This window comes from Manis pentadactyla, chromosome 15 (genome assembly GCF_030020395.1).
Source record: "Manis pentadactyla isolate mManPen7 chromosome 15, mManPen7.hap1, whole genome shotgun sequence".
NCBI classification, from domain to species: Eukaryota; Metazoa; Chordata; class Mammalia; order Pholidota; family Manidae; genus Manis; species Manis pentadactyla.
Window position 1 is genome coordinate 42,162,080 of NC_080033.1, and position 19,561 is coordinate 42,181,640.

Consider the following 19,561-nt stretch of genomic DNA (forward strand, 5'->3'; position numbering starts at 1 on the left):
ATCCATCCATGTTGTTGCGAATGGCAGGATTTTTCTTTTTATGACTGAATAATATTCCATTGTGTATATGTACCATATCTTCTTTATCCATTCATCTATTGATGAATACTTTGTTTGCTTCCATATCTTGGCTATTGCAAATAATGTAGCAAGAAACATAGGAGTGCACATATCTTTTCTAATTAGGGATTTTGTTTTCTTCAGGTAAATTCCTAGAGTTGGAATTACTGGATCATAGGGTATTTCTATTTTTAGTTTTTTGAGGAACCTCCATACTGCTCTTCACAGCCGTTGCACCAGTTTAAATTCCACCAACAATGCAGGAGGGCTCCCTTTTCCCCACATCCTCACCAACAGTTCTTATTTCTTGTCTTTTGTATAGGGGCCATTCTAACTGGTGTAAAGTAATATCTCATTGTAATTTTGGTTTGCATTTCCCTGATAATTAGTGATGTGGAGCATCCTTTTGGCCATTTTTGTTTCTTCTTTGGGTAAATGTCTGTTCAGGTGCTCTGCCCATTTTTTAATTGGATTGTTCGCTTTTTGTTTGTTGAGGTGCATGAGTTCTTTATATATTTTGGATGTCAACCCTTTATCGAATCTTTCATTTATGAATATATTCTCCCATACTGTAGGATGCCTTTTTGTTCTATTGATGGTGTCCTTTGCTGTACAGAAGCTTTTCAGCTTGATATAGTTCCACTTGTTATTTTTGCTTTTGTTTCCCTTTCTGGGGAGATATGTTCATGAAGAAGTTGCTCATGTTTATGTCCAAGAGGTTTTTGCCTATGTTTTTTTCTAAGAGTTTTAGGGTTTCATGGCTTACATTCAGGTCTTTGATCCATTTCAAATTTACTTTTGTGTATGGGGTTAGACAATGATCCCGTTTCATTCTCTTACATGTAGTTGTCCAGTTTTGCCAACACCAACTGTTGAAGAGGCTGTCATTTCTTCATTGTATGTCGATGGCTCCTTTATCATATATTAGTTGTCCATATATGTTTGGGTTAATGTCTGGAGTCTCTATTCTGTTCCATTGGTCTGTGGCTCTGTTCTTGTGCCCGTACCATATTTTCTTGATTACTGTGGCTTTGTAGTAGAGCTTGAAGTTGGGGAGTGAGATCCCCCCCACTTTATTCTTCCTTCTCAGGATTGCTTTGGCTATTCTGGGTCTTTGATGGTTCCATATGAATTTTAGGACTATTTGTTCCAGTTCATTGAAGAATGCTGTTGGTAATGTGATAGGGATTGCATTGAATCTGTAGATTGCTTTGGGCAGGATGGCCATTTTGACAATAGTAATTCTTCCTAGCCAAGAGCATGGGATGAGTTTTCCATTTGTTAGTGTCCTCTGTAATTTCTCTTCAGAATGTCTTGTAGTTTTTGTGGTATAGGTCTTTCACTTCCTTGGTTAGGTTTATTCCTAGGTATTTTATTCTTTTTGATGCAGTTGTGAATGGAATTGTTTTCCTGGTTTCTCTTTCTAATAGTTCATTGTTAGTGTATAGGAAAGCCTAAGATTTCTGTGTATTAATTTTGTATCCTTAAACTTTGCTGTATTCTGATATCAGTTCTAGTAGTTTTGGAGTGGAGTCTTTAGGGTTTTTTATGTACAGTATCATGTCATCTGCAAATAGTGACAGTTTGACCTCTTTACCTATCTGGATTTCTTTTATTTCTTTGTTTTGTCTAATTGCCGTGGCTAGGACCTCCAGTACTATGTTGAATAACAATGTGGTAGTTGGCATCCCTGTCTTGTTACCGATCTTAGAGGAAGTGCTTTCAGCTTCTTGCTGTTCAATATGATATTGGCTGTGGGTTTTTCATATATGGCCTTTATTTTGTTGAGGTACCTGCCCTCTATACCCATTTTGCTGAGAGTTTGTATCATGAATGGATGCTGAACTTTGTCGAATGCTTTTTCAGCTTCTATGGAGATGATCATGTGTTTTTTGTCCTTCTTGTTGTATATGTGGTGGATGATGTTGATGGATTTTCGAATGTTGTATCATCCTTGCATCCCTGGGATGAATCCCACTTGGTCATGGTGTGTGATCCTCATGATGTATTTTTGAATTCGGTTTGCTAATATTTTGTTGAGTATTTTTACATCTGTGTTTATCAGGGATATTGGTTTGTAATTTTCTTTTTTAGTGGGGTCTTTGCCTGGTTTTGGTAGGGTGATGCTGGTTTCATAGAATAAGTCTGGAAGTATTCCCTCTTCTTCTGTTTTTTGGAAAACTTTAAGGAGAATGGGTATTATATCTTCTTCTCTGTATGTCTGATAAAATTCCGTGGTAAATTCATCTGGCCTGGGAGTTTTGCTGTTGGGTAGTTTTTTGATTACCGCTTCAATTTCGTTGTTGGTAATTGGTCTGTTCAGATTTTCTGTTTTTTCCTTGGTCAGTCTTGGAATGTTGCATTTTTCTAGGAAGTTGTCCATTTCTTTTAGGTTTTCCAGCTTGTTAGCATATAGTTTTTTTGTAGTATTCTCTAATAATTCTTTGTATTCCTGTGAGGTCCGTTGTGATTTTTCCATTCTCATTTCTGATTCTGTTGATGTGTGTAGATTCTCTTTTTCTCTTAATAAGTCTGGCTAGAGGCTTATCTATTTTGTTTATTTTCTCAAAGAACTAGCTCTTGGTTTCATTGATTTTTTCTATTGTTTTATTCTTGTCGATTTTATTTATTTCTTCTCTGATCTTTATTATGTCCCTCCTGCTGGCTTTAGGCCTCATTTGTTCTTCTTTTTCCTATTTCGATAATTGTGATGTTAGACTATTCATTTGGGATTGTTCTTCCTTCTTTAAATATGCCTGGATTTCTGTGTACTTTCCTCTTAGAACTGCTTCAGCTGGGTCTCACAGAAGTTGGGGCTTTGTGTTGTTGTTGTCATTTGTTTCCATATATTACTTGACCTCTATTTTGATTTGGTCATTGATCCATTGATATTTAGAAGCATTTTGTTAAGCCTCCATGTGTTTGTGAGCCTTTTTCCTTTCTTGGTACAATTTATTTTTAGTTTTATACCTTTGTGGTCTGAGAAATTGGTTCGTAGAATTTCAATCTTTTGGAATTTACTGAGGCTCTTTTTGTAGCCTAGTATGTGGTCTATTCTGGAGAATGTTCCATGTGCACTTGAGAAGAATGTGTATCCTGTTGCTTTTGGGTGTAGAGTTCTATAGATGTCTATTAGGTCTATCTGTTCTAGTGTGTTGTTCAGTGTCTCTATGTCCTTACTTATTTTCTGTCTGGTGGATCTGTCCTTTGGAGTGAGTGGTGTGTTAAAGTCTCCTAAAATAAATGCATTGCATTCTATTTCCTCCTTTAATTCTATTAGTGTTTGTTTCACATATATTGGTGCTCCTGTATTGGGTGCATACATATTTATAATGGTTATATCCTCTTGTTGGATTGAACCCTTTATCATTATATAATGTCCTTTATCTCTTGTGACTTTCTTTGTTTTGAAGTCTATTTTGTCTGATACTAGTACTGCCACACCTTCTTTTTTCTCCTTGTTGTTTGAGTGGAATATCTTTTTCCATCCCTTGACTTTTAGTCTGTGCATGTCTTTGGGTTTGAGGTGAGTCTCTTGTAAGCAGCATATAGATGGGTCTTGCTTTTTTATCCATTCTATTACTCTGTGTTTTTTGATTGGTGCATTCAGTCCATTTACATTTAGGGTGATTATTGAAAGATATGTATTTATTGCCATTGCAGGTTGTAGATTTGTGGTTACCAAAGGTTCAAGGTTAGCTTCTTTAGTATCTTACTAACTTAACTCACTTATTGAGCCATCATAAACACTGTCTGGTGATTCTTTATTTCTCTCCCTTCTTATTCCTCCTCCTCCATTCTTTATATGTTAGGTGTTTTGTTCTGTACTCCTTTGTGTTTCCTTTCACTACTTTTGTGAGTAGTTGGTTTTATTTTTTGCCTTTAGTTTTTATTTGGTTGGTCTGCTTTCTTTGCTGTGATTTTATTTTCTCTGGTGACATCTATTTAGCCTTAGGAGTGCTGCCATCGAGAGCAGTCCCTTTAAAATATCCTGTAGAGGTGGTTTGTGGGAGGCAAATGCCCTCAACTTTTGCTTGTCTGGGAATTGTTTAATCCCTCCTTCATATTTAAATGATAATTGTGCTGGATACAGTATCCTTGGTTCAAGGCCTTTCTGTTTCATTGCATTAAATATATCATGCCATTCTCTTCTGGCCTGTAAGGTTTCTGTTGAGAAGTCTGATGATCATCTGATGGGTTTTCCTTTGTAGGTGACCTTTTTTCTCTCTCTGGCTGCCTTTAATACTCTGTCCTTGTCTTTGATCTTTGCCATTTTAATTATTATGTGTCTTGGTGTTGTCTTCCTTGGTTCCCTTGTGTTGGGAGTTCTGTGTGCCTCCGTGGTCTGAGAGACTACTTTCTCCTCCAGTTTGGGGAAGTTTCCAGCAATTATTCCTTCAAATACACTTTCTATCCCTTTTTCTCTCTGTTCTTCTGGTACCCCTATAATGCAGATATTGTTCCATTTCTGTTGGTCACACAGTTCTGTTAATATTCTTTCATTCCTGGAGATCCTTTTATCTCTCTCTGCATCAGCTGCTCTGCGTTCCTGTTCTCTGATTTCTATTCTATTAATGGCCTCTTGCATCTCGGCCATTCTGCTTTTAAGTCCTTCCAGAGATTGTTTTATTTCTCTATTCTCCCTCCTTAGCTCTTGCATATTTCTCTGCAAGTCCATCAGCATGGTTATGACCTTTATTTTGAATTCTTCTTCAGGAAGATTGGTTAAATCTGTCTCCCCAGGTTCCCTCTCAGGGGAGGATGTCTGGGTTATTCTGGTCTGGATCAAATTCTTCTGCCTTTTTAATAGCGATAGAGGTAGTCTGGGCAGTTTGCGCATGTGTCAGCTGGGAGAACAAGTCCCTTTCCACTTGCTCCTGGCTTTCCTTTTCTGGGAAAATGGCGACTCCTAGCGGCTTGTGCTGCACAGCTGTGTGCAGACAGGTTCTCTGATTCTTGCCCGGGCCGCTGTGGAGTAAGCCGTGCACCGTTGCTGTCAGCGTGGCCGCTTTCAGGCTGCTTCTCTGCTAAGGCGGTGTTGCGCCAGCGGGGAATGGGCAGGAGGCTGTTTATTGCCGTGAGGGGCCTCAGAGCTGCCCTGCTGCCCAGGGAGTTAGGGTGCCCAGAATTCCCCAGGATTCCCAGCTGCTGGATTGAGTGTGCCAGGATGCTTCTGTCCAGCTGTGAGGCTCCTGTCCCTTTAAGACTTTCAAATAGCACTCGCCTTTCCTTTGTCCCAGGGGCGCCGGCTGTGGCAACCTGCTCGCAGATTTTGCTGTTCTGTTTCCCTAGTATCCATCACGCCACACACTGTATGTCTGCGCTCCCAGTGCGGATGACTAGTGCTGGGTATTTAGCAGTCCTGGGCTCCCTCTCCCTCCCCCTTCCGATTCCTCTCCTCCTGCCAGGGAGCTGGGCTGGGGGGTACTCAGGTCCCACTGGGCCGCAGCTTGTATCTTACCCCTTCGTGAGGCACTGGGTTCTCGCAGATGTAGATGTAGCCTGGCTGTTGCCCTGTATCTTATGGTCTCTCTTTTAGGAATAGTTGTATTTGCTGAATATTCAAAAATATATATGTTTTTGGGAGGAGATTTACACTGTCCTCCTCATGTTGCCATCTTGGCTCCTCCCCGTATAATATTTTTTTTTAAAAACTGGAAGTACTTAAGTATTGCTAGAATATCAAGTAAAACAGTGTCTGAAAATTGGAGATAACCTGAGAGAAGATGACCATGCTATTCCGAAACTAAATAATGAACTAAAATGAGTACATACTTAAACATTCTGTTTCAGCGTTTTATCCTTCACATTTTCACAGTTCTACCCTATCTCAACCACTAATTAACATTGGTTGAAGTAAGTCTCAGGTGTTCATCATTTTGTAGATTTCTCCTGCTACTGGAGGAATTGTATAATAATATATTTTTCTTGTACTCATTTCTTTATGAATGAAAAAATATCTGAAATACTATGCTAACATAATAAGGGCAAATAACATCATTGCCTTAGAACACTTGTTTTCCTTAAATGTCTGGATATAATGAATTGTTTACTCTGACTAAAAAGATTTAATAAACCGTCTTCAGTTTGAGAGTTTAAATATTTTCATGTAAGTTGTATTGAAGTATAACATACAGACAGACAGACAGAAAAGTACACAAATTATAAATGAGCAGTTTGTTAAATATTCAGAGCATAAACAGCATCTTACATAGCCAGTATCCAAGAAATCAAACACAACAGAATCCTTGAAGCCTGCTCTGGCCTCCTACTACTCACTAACTTGCCCTCATCCTAGTGGTAATCACCATTATGATTTATAACCTCATAGATAGATGTGTTTTGCCTGTTATTAAACTTTATATGTATTTATGTTGAGTATGTACCCAGGACTGAAATTGTTCAGTCATAGGGTATGTGAATATATTAGTTTTCTTATGCTGCACAGTAACAAATTAAGCACATATTTAGTGGCTTAAAGCAGCACCTTTTATAATTTCAGAGTTTCTCTGGTCAAGTATCTGGCCATAGTTTAGCTTGGTTCTCTGCTTAGTGTCTCACAAACTGCAACCAGTGTCCCCACTGTGGGTATGATCTCACCTAAGACTCAAGGTCGCCTTCTAGACTTAAGAGGTTATAGGCAGAATTCATTTCTTTGCAGCTGTAAACTCGCAGTAGTTTGTTTTTTCAGAGCCAGCAAAAACTGTTTCTGAGCTCAGGAGAAGTCTAAGCTCTCTTCTTTTTTTTTAAATTAAACTTTTTGTTTTGAGATAATTCTGGACATTGTATGCAATTATAAAAACAACACAGAGAGATTCATTGTATCCTTTGCCCAGTTTCTTGTCACATGAATGTTTTCCTGTGTACGGATTTTTTAAATATACCTTTTGCATAAGAATATTTTGGGAAGCCATCTTCTCAGTCCAGACTTCTTATAGATAAGCCTTTCATAGAATGGAATCATTGCCAATCTCAGTTTTCTCAATTTTTCAAATCTTTCAAAAACTCATCTTTTTAATTTGGAGCTAATATTTGAAGATAGTTATCAGATCAAGATCTCTATTTTCTAACCAGACATGGTTTTTTCACAGAGTATTACTCAGAGTTAGCCAAACTGCAAAGTGTACACAGTCCCAAGACTGCCCTTGCTTCTGAAACCAATTGCAATTTAGGGAGTTCCCAGAAACAAATTGTATTGATGGCTAATGAGATTTCAGCTCACGTTTCAAAAACACTATCTTAGATTATCAAACCATTGAGAATAATGATGGCCTTTTACCAGAAAGAATCAGCTTTAAAAGTGTAGGACCTGAACAAATACGGCTTAAAGAGGAGTTGCGATGCAAAGTATTCACTTCATGGGATAGTTTCCAGTTGAACAGACTAGGAAGTACAGTGAAGCTGGTGCAAATGTTATCCAATAGGGGAACTAATTATTAAGATATAAAACACTGGTCATTTTGCTTTGTAGTGAATTTCTCAAACCTGCTTAAGATAGTTTCTATTCCTCTCTCCTTTGAACTTTGTATGGCCAGTTCGTTCTTTTCATTCAGACTTTAGTTGTGAATGTCCTCCACAGTTTGACCTGCCCTGAATCAATTCCAAAATGGTCACCCTAACACTTTTAATCATATCATCCTACTTTCATCCTCTTCATAGCCTTTGCTCTTATTTGACGTTTTTCCTATTTGCTTACCTCTCTCTTCCTTCTCTAAATTGTTAGCTTCATTAGAGCTTGAACTTCATCTCTTCTGTTCACTGTTTTATTCCTGGCAATTATAGCACATATCTGGCAGGTAGTATATACTCAAATAATATATCTTGAATGAGTAATCTAGATTGTATTCCTCTTAAATCCAGAACAGAATACTTTGTCTTGGTGAGACTAGAGTATGCTTTAACTATCATCTCTCTTTTTTATTATGCCACATTTCTGTTTATGCCACATTTCTGTTTGTGCAGGTTTGCATTTGCTTTTTTGGGAAGCTCCTCACATCATACACTCATTTAGTTTACAGTGAGTTAAAATTCTCTGGTATTTTTCATGTGTGCTGCTGTTAAGGCATGTACTGTTTACTTTTTACTTAAGTAGTTGTTTTGTGCATGTGTGCAAGTATACCCTTTTATAGATTGAGCCTCCTGAGGTTTTTTTAATCAGCATTTTTGGTTATAATCTAAGAGGGAGGCTAGTTAGGAACTAATGGTACAGCTGCTGAAGAGAGATATTAAGCTGGAGTAAAAGGCCAGTAGGAAATCAGGAGATTGACCAGATGGTACCAGTTCACAAATTAAACCGTAATATGCATTTGGATAGGTTTAGCTGAGGAAGTAGAATCTTTTGGATAAATTTTGGAAGATTTCAGTTGATGTGCTTAAGTTTACCTCTTCCTGTTCTTAAGAAAAATGTAGCATGACTCCACCAGTTCAGACCCAACATCAAAGTTGCATCTTTTCCTATCTAAGCCTTATTTTCTTTGGGACATAGTGTGGAAATAGCTATGGTAATTCTTGAAATTAAGTTCTCTATCATCTATCTCTTCCTCCTTCCCTACCCTTCCTTTCCTATCCATCCCTCTCTCATACATTATGCTCTCAGAATCCTAGCCCTTCTTGTTCAAAACAGCTAATGGAGCATTTTTTAATTGTCCTGAGTCATTTTTTAAACCTTAAATCATTGTGGACTTCCCAGTACTATTCTTAGAGGTCAATGCCTCTCATATTGTTACAACTTTTGTCTTTTTGTGCTCTGCTCTTTGAAATCTGGAACATGTTTTTAGATACACAATTTTTTTTCCTTAGATTCACTTCTGATTGAAAAGTTGTATCATTATAAAGACAGTAACAAATGACTACTTTGTCTAGACCTCTCATGGACACCAAAAGGGTATGTGTAGCTTTCTCATATGGTTCTTATCACTTCTGCTTCCAGAAGTAATTTTTTTCTTGTGGCTAGAATTACATCCAGAGATGCAGTTTCTCTCATGACTTCCTTTGCATTCTGCAAGGTGAAATTTTAAAATGAATGAAATTATGTATGCTTTGTGATTTCCAAAATACTTTTGACTTTTTATATATGACTACTTTTCAACATCTAATTGTTGTATTTTCTCTTGCATATAGCTATATATCAGACTTAAATGACTTATTTAAAATTTTTTCCTTATCACAAATTTATACTAGCCTCCCCTTAACTTCATTTATCTTAATAACAACTTGTGCAGTCAAATAGTTTCTAAAAAGTTAACCTAATTCTGAAAAATTAAAATTGATTTTGCATAATGCATTGTATACAATAAACAAGCATCTTTCAACAGGAGATTTTTTCCTTTGTATTTATTTTATTAATGTATATGGAAACATTGCCAAAAAAGTTTAGAGCATGATTAGAATCATCAAGCCAATTATGCAACTGTTTGGTTAATTTGCTTACATTGTTGCCCTTGTACTTCATCAAGACCTGTCAAGAACCTACTTCACCTTTGGACTGCCACTACCACACTCCAGCCTCTCTTACTTAGTCTGGGGAAAACTACATGAAGGAGACCTGATACACTGGTTTGGAAAGGTTACTGGTTCCTAATACACTCATAAATTTAATGCTCTATGAACTTTGGACTAATAGTGTCACCTATGTGGAAGTAAGCAATGACATTGATTTACCAAAATGATTTTTTTTTTTTGAGGAGTTGAACTCTGCTATTGTTTCAGTGTGACAGACAGGTACTTGTCCTTTGTCCTGCCTGTGCCTGAACTCTTTCATCTGCAAAATTAGAAATAATATTTGGTTTTATTTTTAACTACATAGGAATATTGTGAAACCAAATAAGAAAATAACAAGAAATTGTGGAAACTTTTGGGAAAGAAAATGGTTTGTGAATTAACATATTCAACGAGTTTTTTTTAATCCCCCAAGAAGCACTTTAGAAAAGGTGCTGTGGTGAGTTCATATTACTTAAGCAAAGTTATATATTTTTATATATTTTAATTTTTTATTAGTGCTATGATATTTTGAATTGTTATATAAGAAGTGCTTTAAATTTTCTACTTATGATAAAACTCAACCTCTAGTTTTTCTTTCTCTTGCTTACATTTTCAGACACTTTACTGGCTTCTTTTCTATGGCCACTAAACATATTCAAGTTTCCAATTCCACTCTAGCCTGCCATGTTATCTTCATTTATTTATTTGCCACTAACTTTCTACTTCCTTTCTGTCCATAGTCTTCTTAATATACTGTAGTATGGCTTCCTCCTCAACTACTCCCATCAGACTATTTTACCATGAACCTGGGACATTTTACAGTACAAGAAAGTAAGGAAGTACTCAAAATATGGTAGGAGTACACAGACTCAGAAACTGTTTCGAAGGAACTCAAAATGGCCAAAGCTGGAACAATTTGAACAACAGATAAATTATCATAGTATCAGGTTATAACCCACAGACTAAAATAGATACCCATGAGTCCATACCAATACAAATAACTAAATGAATAAATTAATGAGTAAATTAAAAAATAGGGAGAAAAGACAGCCTTTGTTTATAGTACAATTCCAGTTGAAAATGTGGAAGGAATGATGGAAATAGAAAATATCCATTAGGTAAATACCACAATAATAATTGTTACAGGCAAGAACCATCAATGCAATGCTAAAATTACTAGGCAAATGTATATGAGAAACAAGATATTTGCATAACCTCATAAAATGCTTATTAATTCTAAAAGGAGAAATTTACAGTAGAGACTCATGGCAGACATTACTTAACCAAGGGATCAAAGTAATAAGATCATTAGTAATAAGACATACTAACATCATGTACACCCTGATATGATGCACTGAGATGGGCACAATATTGCATCATAGCAATAACAATAAAAATAAGACCTAATATCTCTCATTGTTTGTGTGCCAAACACCTTACTAAACACTTTAGAAGCATTATCTATTAGGTCTCACAAGTAAATGATGAAACTGGGACTAGAACCCAGGGGTGGCTGACTCCAAAACCCATTCCCTTAATCACAGCATTATGCTGAAAATAGCTCTTAGTGTCATGGGTAATTTATGAACTGATGAGTACGATATTTTTAATGTTGTCAATATTGAACTTTCTGTGGTTTTGTGGTTTGATGTTTTTTAAAATACACTTTTGTTGGAAGCAAAAGATGAACTTTTGAGCAATAGCATTGAAAAGGCTGCACGAACTAATATAAAATAGAAGGTTAAATATTACTTGTTTTCATCATGTATCACCTCTCTAAACAAAAAATTTTTCACCAAGTCTTCAGGTATTTTTACTGAAACCACTTAGCAACCCTACATCTAAAAATCTGATTCTGTTACTTCTCTATATGTAATCATGTATTGATTCCCTAATTCCTTCAGCATAAAGTCCAGATATTTTAGCATAATTTATAACACGTGATAATCTAACCCATTGCCTTTCAGTCTTTATTGCTTATTATTTTTCCACATGCATCTAGTTTTCTTGCCATGCCAAACTACTTGTTACTCCCAGAAAACAACTTCCAAATATCTTTATATAAAACATTTCATGTGTACACAAAAGTGGGATATGCATCACCCATCAATTTATAGGCATTGTGTCATCTATATTACCCTCTGACTACTATACCCACCCCCTCCATGGATTATTTTAAGCACAGTTCGATCATGTCACTTCATCTGTAAATATTTCAGTTTATATATGTGAAAGACAAAGATTTTTGCCTTTAAAACACAACCTCACAGTTTCAGACCTAAAAGATAACTGTAATTCCTTCATAATCAAATATCTGGTCAAAGTTGAAACTTCCCTACTAGTTTAATAAATGTGTTTTTACAATTGACTTGTTCAGGTCATTATCAAAATAAGGGCCACACATTAAGTTTGGATGATATATATTTTAAGCATCTCTCATTTTGTTTTCTTGTTTCATTTTGTATTCCATTTAGTCTTAAGTATGGTTCTCCTTTGTTTTGTATGATTTCTTTGCTGAAGAAACTGAGTCATTTGTAAGAGTTTCCTACATTCTGGATTATGTCAATTACATCCCCCATGATATCCTCTAATGTGTTCTTTTCTCTGTATTTTCTGTAAGTAAAAAACTCCACAACTTTGTGACCGTGTACTATTTGTTGCCTGAACTGCTATGTGGAATATTAAAATAAATCCAGTAATTTTAATAGTATTACCTTATCAGTGTAAAATGCCAAAATTTTATGAAATTGAAAAAAAGGAATGTCATGGTTAGCTTACTGTGGAAACCTGTGTACTACTGCAAATCACAAAATGAAAATAAGCTTTCAATTTGTGAACATGGCAGTTCACAGATATGAAGAAAGCAAAGTAAAATAACTGCTTCAATTTCCATCAAAACCTGAAAACAAAACTGAGGGTAAAACTCAGAAAAAGATTCCATCAGACTATAATTAGCTATTGGGTCAAATTTCTCCCCTCTTTTTCTTCTTTAAAAGCAAGTCTTTATGGTAGGTTGTGGAAAAGGTGTTATGTACAATAAATAAGAACTAAAAGAAGTCACTGTACTAATGTTAAAACATATTATTAAAATTAACTGCTAATTTATTGTTTTTAGAAGGTTGGTTTAATATGAATATTTAACTTATTTCTCTTCTTTTTTATTTATTTATTCATTCATTCATTTATTTATTTATATTTTTTGAAGAACATTATGTTTACTAGGCTCTCCCCTACCCCAAGTCCCCCCTACAAACCCCATTACAGTCCCTGTCCATCAGCATAGTAAGATGTTGTAGAATCACTACTTGTCTTCTCTGTGTTGGAAAGCCCTCTCCTTTCCCTCACCCCCCACATTATACATGCTAATCATAATACCCCCTTTCTTCTTCTCCACCCTTATCTATTTGTCTTCTTAAAGAGGATAAAAACTAGCACATGCTTACTATAAACAATTTGATAGAACAAAAATGTCTTGTAAGTTAGCTTTCTAATATCAGGTTACTATGTGATAACTTTCTTCTTGACCACAGAGCTTCTTGCTCCTTCAGCTTCCCATGACACCACTCTTTGCTGGTACTCTTCTTACCATTCTTGTAGTTTCTTGTTTTCCTTCATTAGTTCCTTCCTGTTCATCTGCCAGCTTCTTAGCCTTGGTGTTTTGGGTTCTCTTCTGTTGGTTTTCTTATGTTCTATGTTGTCTCTCTGGGCAGTAAAACTTAGTCTTGTTCAAGGCTTACTATATTTATTCTGTTTTATATTCTCTTCCGTTGGAACCTCTGTGTACCTTGTCACCCAGGCCTGAAGCTTGGAGTCCTCTCTCCTGACTAAGGTTGGGGGATTTTTAGCTATAGTTCAGTTTTATCTATGTTGTTGAAAAATTACATGTTTTATTATTTGAGACCTTTTATACCTTTATTTTTCTTTAATATGTGAAGTAGAACTCATATTTTTTAAATATACTTCTTCCCTGATAGAGGAACCTCTGCCCTATAGTAGATGTATAGTAGCCATGTGATCATTCTCCCCTTTTTGAAAATTTGTAATTTCCAGGCACTTCAGTAACACTGGTGATTCAATAATTATTTGTATGCAGCTAAAATACTTAAAATGGATGAATTCCCCAGTGTGGGGGGTAGATTTTGTGGAAAAGTATTCCACAAGAGAGGGGGATCTGAGTCTCCACTCAAATTTTAACCTCTATTTCTTGCCCAAATCTCATTCCTTCTTTCTCTGATGAAGGAAAAGAGAAATAACAGGTGATACAAAAGCTTTATAATTTTTTAAAGAGGTAGCATTCACAAAGGCCGTACACCATCTTTTTACATTCTGTTCTATTTCATTTTTTTAGTGTTAGTCTGGACCCACTAAATGTATATATCATGACTTGCTATTAGGTCATGACCTGTGGTTTGAAAAACACTCATAACATAAATGTTTGAGTTTCTCAATATTGAAAAGTTATCTCAGGGTCTTGATATATAATCCTTTGAGTTACTATCAAAGTAATTAGTACATCACACATGATATTTTTATGTCTTTCTTTCCTATGATTTCTTTTTCTTATAAATATTTTGACTTGATATTAATGTTTGTGCCGTTTTGTGTGTTTTTTTCCCTCATTTAGCATACAGGTTCTTGGGGAACAAAGGCTTTTCCTTTATTTAAAATTTTTAAACAACTTGTATTTTGAATCTATTGACAAACTTACAGAAAACTCACAAGGGAAATACAAAGAAATATTTTTACATTGTGAAGAATTGGAGAGTAAATTGTATACCTGATGTTCTATCACTCCCAAGGACTTAAATACATATTTTCTGCAGATAAGGAAAGATATTTTCCTATATAAGTACATGTAACCATAACAAGTGGGAAATTAATACAGCAGGAGCTGTTGCAACGGAGAAAGAAAATAAAATACATTTAAGCAGATTTGACAGACTTTGTTGATTGCTTATATACAGAAAAAAGAGAAAAACCATAATGTTGGAAAAAAAGTCCATCAATCACCCTTTTATATGTTTGTGTATATATGTGATTAGGAAATGGCCTACATTTAAAATGTTTAGGTACTTAACACCTCATTGTTAATATTCTGTAGGAATACAGTTTTAGATTATTGTAATAACAGACATTTTTAATCATGGTTTTCTGTAGTTGTCTACTGTTAAGACTTACTGTTAAATAACTGGGATTTTGAGTCAAATAATAGAATCTTTTGAAAAGATTTATGGGAAAGTGAGATATTTTGGAAATCATCCTAGGTTCTGTGGATAGTGTTAATGAGTTAAAGGTATTGAAAGAAATGGGCAAGAGAATCCACATCTTATTATATTCTCACTCTGACTTCTCTGAGTATCCAGTCCCAGATTTAAAAGTCGAAATTACTCTTTGATCCATGGGCTACAGAATAGATGTTGTGTTAGCAGGCATGAAAATAGCATTCATCTCATTGTACATCTCCATCAGAGCTCCTGGGTGAACAGGTACATTGCCAATGAGTAGTAATGTTTTGAAAAGAACATTTTTTTCTGAACAGTAGGTCTCAACAATGGACTTAAAATACTCAGTAAACCATGTCATAAACATGTGCTATCATCCAGGTGGTGGTGTTCCATTTATACAGCACAGGCAGAGCAGATATAGCATAATTCCTGGGGGCCTAGGATTTTCAGAATGGTCAGTGAACGTTAGCTTCACCAGCTGTATGAGCTCCTAACAAGAGAGTCAGCCTGTTCTTTGAACTTTAAAGCCACACACTGACCTCTCTCTAGCTATATAAGACTGTTTCATCTTCATAGAAAATCTTGTTTTTTAGTGTAGCCACCTTCGTAAATTATCTTAGCTAGATGTGGATAACCTGCTGCAGCTTCTGTATCAGCACTTGCTGCTTCACCTTGCATTTACATCTTACGAAGACAGATTGTTTCCTTAAGTCTCATGAACCAACTTCTGCTAGCTTCAGACTTCTGCAACTCTCTCACCTCCTTCAGCCTTCCTAGAATTAAAGAGAGTTACGGCCTTCCTCTGGATTAGGCTTTGGCTTAAGGGAAGGTTACGGATGTTTTGCTTTCTTATCATGTCCATGTTCATTAGATAGCACTTTTAATTTCCTTCAAGAATTTTTCTTTTGTATTAACAACTTGGCTGTTTGGCCCAAAAGGGCTAGCTTTCAGCCTGCCTCAGCTTCTGACATGCCTTCCTCACTAAGCATAAACATTTTTAGCTTTTGATTTAAAGTGAGACATGTAACTCTTCCTTTCAATTGAACACTTAGGAGGTCATTGTAGGGTTATTAATTGGCCTACTTTCAATACTATTGTGTCCCAAGGAAAGGGAGGGAGACCAGAAATAGCGTGGTACAGTCAAAACACATACAACATTGATTGAAGAAGTTCTCCATCTCATATGAGTGAAGTTCATGGCATCCTAAAACAATCAAAATATGACTTCAGAGGTCACTGATCACAGATCAGCAATAAATATAAAAGGAAAAGGTTTGAATATTGTGAGAATTACCAAAACGAGACACAGAGACCTAAAGTGAGCAAATAAATGCTCTTGGGAGAACAGCGAGAGACTTGTTCAACACAGGATTGTCACAAACCTTCAATTTGTTAAAGACATGATATCTGTGAAGCTCAGTAAAACAAAGCTCAATAAAACAAGATACTTTGTACTGCTATAAGAGTATCCCTCCCCTTTGCTCCTCCTCTCCATTACCACTAGGATTAAATTAGTTACCACAGGTAAAATTCTTGGAGTGGTGCCTTGCACTTGGTAAGTGTTAGCCCTTCTTATTGGTTATTTTGATTTTTACATAGTTGACCTCTCAAGTCTGTCTGATCCATTCCTTACCATTAGTAGTACTCTGTCTTTAATTTCCTCTCTTGCTGTCCAGATTAGTCTTTCTAGGACACTGTTCATACGATGTTGCTCCATTTTAATACCTTTCATAAAAAGGGGGGAAAAAACCAGGTTCTTGGTAGAATATCTGATGACTTGCCAAAACCAAATAAAACATGGTATTATTGAAGGAGGTAAATTTGAATTTTGAAGTAGTAGAAATTTTGTTTTAGATATTTAAGTTCATTGCTTACCAAAGTAGTTTCAATTTTTATAGAAAGCAAAGGTCTGTTGATCAAATTCAAGAAAACTTGCTAGTTATTTTTAGCAAGACTAAAACTAGAATTTTATCTGAAAAACTCAGCAGTTCAGTTAAAATAGAATGTGAAGAGTAAAGGTCAGGAAGGTTTTAGGAGTTTTTTTATGTTAGGAAAATAAATTAATGTACTTATTATCCAGGTTTAATGAGTAAGAAAATTAAGTGTGATTACTCTTTATTCTCTTGTTCACTTCAGAATCTTCAGTTTCTTTTTTAGAATTTAAGTGAAAAGAATAGCTTCATTTCTCTATTTAAAAAATAACATTCTTTTTGTTAGAAGAATCATGGGAGACCTTATCTAATTTCTTAAGAGAAGTCACTTGCTATGTGTTCATTTGCATGACTTGCTCTTTAACCCTTTGCTCATCTTCAGCTATTTTTACACTTTAAGTACTTTAGAATATAAGGGAGAAAAATATTTTTCACCAGTAAAAACTGCATTGGAATTTGTTTTTTAATATCGATAGCTACTTGACGCCATTTTGCCACAGTTTCAGTTCTCTGATGATTTTTTAAAATCAGGCTTTTATGTATATTATTTTACAACTTTACTGCAGGAAATGGCAGTGTGAGAGTTAATGTGTTACATGCCGGGAAGAACAGTCCATTGGGGGTTAAATTGCAGAGTCTAATGGAATAATAACTGGTAGCACCATCTGCTGGCCTACTTCCGCAGAAGGAGTCAGTATTTTTAACGACATCTCTAATATTCATGCTGATGCATTTTGATGCTTTGTGCATTCATTTCTTTCTGTGCTTTGTTGGAATCTGGCTATCTGCTTACAGCTATTCAGGAAACTCAGCTTTTTAAGAGGGGTTTACAGCCTTTTTCAGATCTAAATAGGATGAACAGTGGATATAAACCCGCCAGCACAGAAATGTGTTGATAAATCACAATGTGTTATTTGTGGAGGGTCGTGCATCTCGTTGTTGCAGCTTGCTAAATAGGCCATTTAGGAATCTTCCTTCAATGCTTTTTTCTTGAGCACTGCCTGGGGTGGTGAAAAAGCAGAGGGCAAGCCTTTGTCTGACGCCAAAAATGTCTTCAGTGAAGAGGCCAAGAGGAAGGGTAAGTGAAAGCCTGAATGAGTGGGAGGAGGAGGGGTTCTTTGGGCTAAAAGGCTAATGGGATTGAATAACCTTCCTTATTACTGGCTGCTGCTGTGGGAGTCGTACTGCATCGCCATCTTGAGCTTGTTGCTGTTTTCTCGAGTCTTGATTATTTGTTACAGCCTGTAGGCCTTAAGGTGGCATTTTAGTGAGCGATTCTAAACCCTCCTTCCTTTCCCAGTGCAACAGCACTGCTATGAAACCTTTGATGAGGCAGGTATAGAAAAGATATCCAGTGAAGCACACTGGAATCAGCATGAAAATGTGTTTGGAAATTCCTGGTGGTTTTTTCCTTTGCTATAGTCACAGGCATGTTTACGGGTAAGGACGTAACAAAACTGTGATCTAAGTATATGGGGATGGATGCGTGTTTGAAGAGTATATTCTTTTTAAAATGCTGTTGATCTGCTTCCTGTGATAGTGCTAAAATATTAATAATTTTAACATGAACCTATAAAACTTGTTTTTTTCTTCCAGAATTGCTTGAGCAAGATAATTATGTATAGAAAGAGAAAAAAAATCACATTTAACTCTCTCATGGGAAGACTAAAACTTTCTCTAATTTAAAGTATGGGAATGTCTGTTTACTAACTAGCTATGTTGCTGCATAGATTGCACATTAAAATGATTAAATAATTTCGGTTCTAGTTTCTTGTAAAGCAGAGAGGCTTTATTTTCTAAAAAAAAAAAGCCAGTGAAGTATAAAGAGTAGTCATTTTACATTAGAATTGCTATTTTAAATTTAGTAATTATTTTCAGAGTTGTGGAGTGAGGACAGAAAATACTTTTATTCCAAATGCACAGAATATTTACATGATAAAATTGAATCTGCTATGTTTACAGGACAAAACTTAAATTGACTGACTAATCAAAAATGCTATGAAAATATGAATAAATCTGTATTATCCTTCTTTAACCTTCACTTTTAAAAGCAGTAGTTGAGCTTTTCATTTTATACCTCCACTAATTTCTAGATAAGGAAAATGTTTTAATTTAAAATGTGTAACATGTATCTGCTCTTGTATTTTACTCTTTAAGCTTAATATAAAATTTTCCATTTATTTTTAATTGTTTTAGATGTTCTTTGATATGTTATATAAAAAATATTTTGATTTCTCTAGCCTCCATCTTCCAAGAAGAGTGATGGTTCTGGGACATATACTAAGTTGCAGAATACCCAGGTGAGGATCATGTCTGAGAAGAAGCAAAGAAAAAAGGTGGAATCAGAAAGCAAGCAAGAAAAGGCTAATCGTATAATATCAGAGGCCATAGCAAAAGCAAAGGAGCGTGGGGAACGCAATATTCCACGGGTAATGAGCCCTGAAAACTTTCCTAGTGCTTCAGTTGAAGGAAAAGAGGAAAAGAAAGGTAGAAGGATGAAATCTAAGCCAAAGGACAAAGAGAGCAAGAAAACAAAAACTTGTTCCAAGTTAAAAGAGAAGACGACAAAAATTGGGTAAGTTGGTTAAGAATTAAATTTAAATCCTTTGGATTTTTTTTGTTAAAATGCAGTCTGTCTAATCTTTCACTTTGATTTGTGTGGTGTTTACTCCCAATTTGGAGTTTTAAGTTGGTAAATATTATGTGTACCTTATTTCCTTTCTGAATGAATGAGGTAATACTCCAGGATTTACTAAATTTTACTATTCTGTGAACATAGCTTTTTGTACATTAATATTAGTAACACGAATTTAAAATCGGAAAATATTTTGTATATAAAACAGGAAAAGAAAAAAACAAAACCTA

General features: G+C 35.6%; 1 protein-coding gene across 12 annotated transcripts in view; it reads left to right on the top strand.

The window, feature by feature from the left end:
* LOC118926497 (chromodomain-helicase-DNA-binding protein 9) overlaps positions 1–19,561 on the top strand; it is a 293,397-nt gene that overhangs the window by 128,134 nt on the left and 145,702 nt on the right. For 7 of the 12 annotated variants that reach the window (XM_057493237.1, XM_057493239.1, XM_057493238.1 and 4 more), the window contains exon 3: positions 18,937–19,271. In XM_057493237.1, coding sequence (XP_057349220.1) covers positions 18,937–19,271 — 335 coding nt within the window. Of the gene's footprint in view, positions 1–16,772; positions 17,775–17,822; positions 18,137–18,255; positions 18,384–18,936; positions 19,272–19,561 lie in introns of those variants that run through there. The other 5 variants (XM_057493244.1, XM_057493243.1, XM_057493245.1 and 2 more) reach the window with 5 other exon arrangements.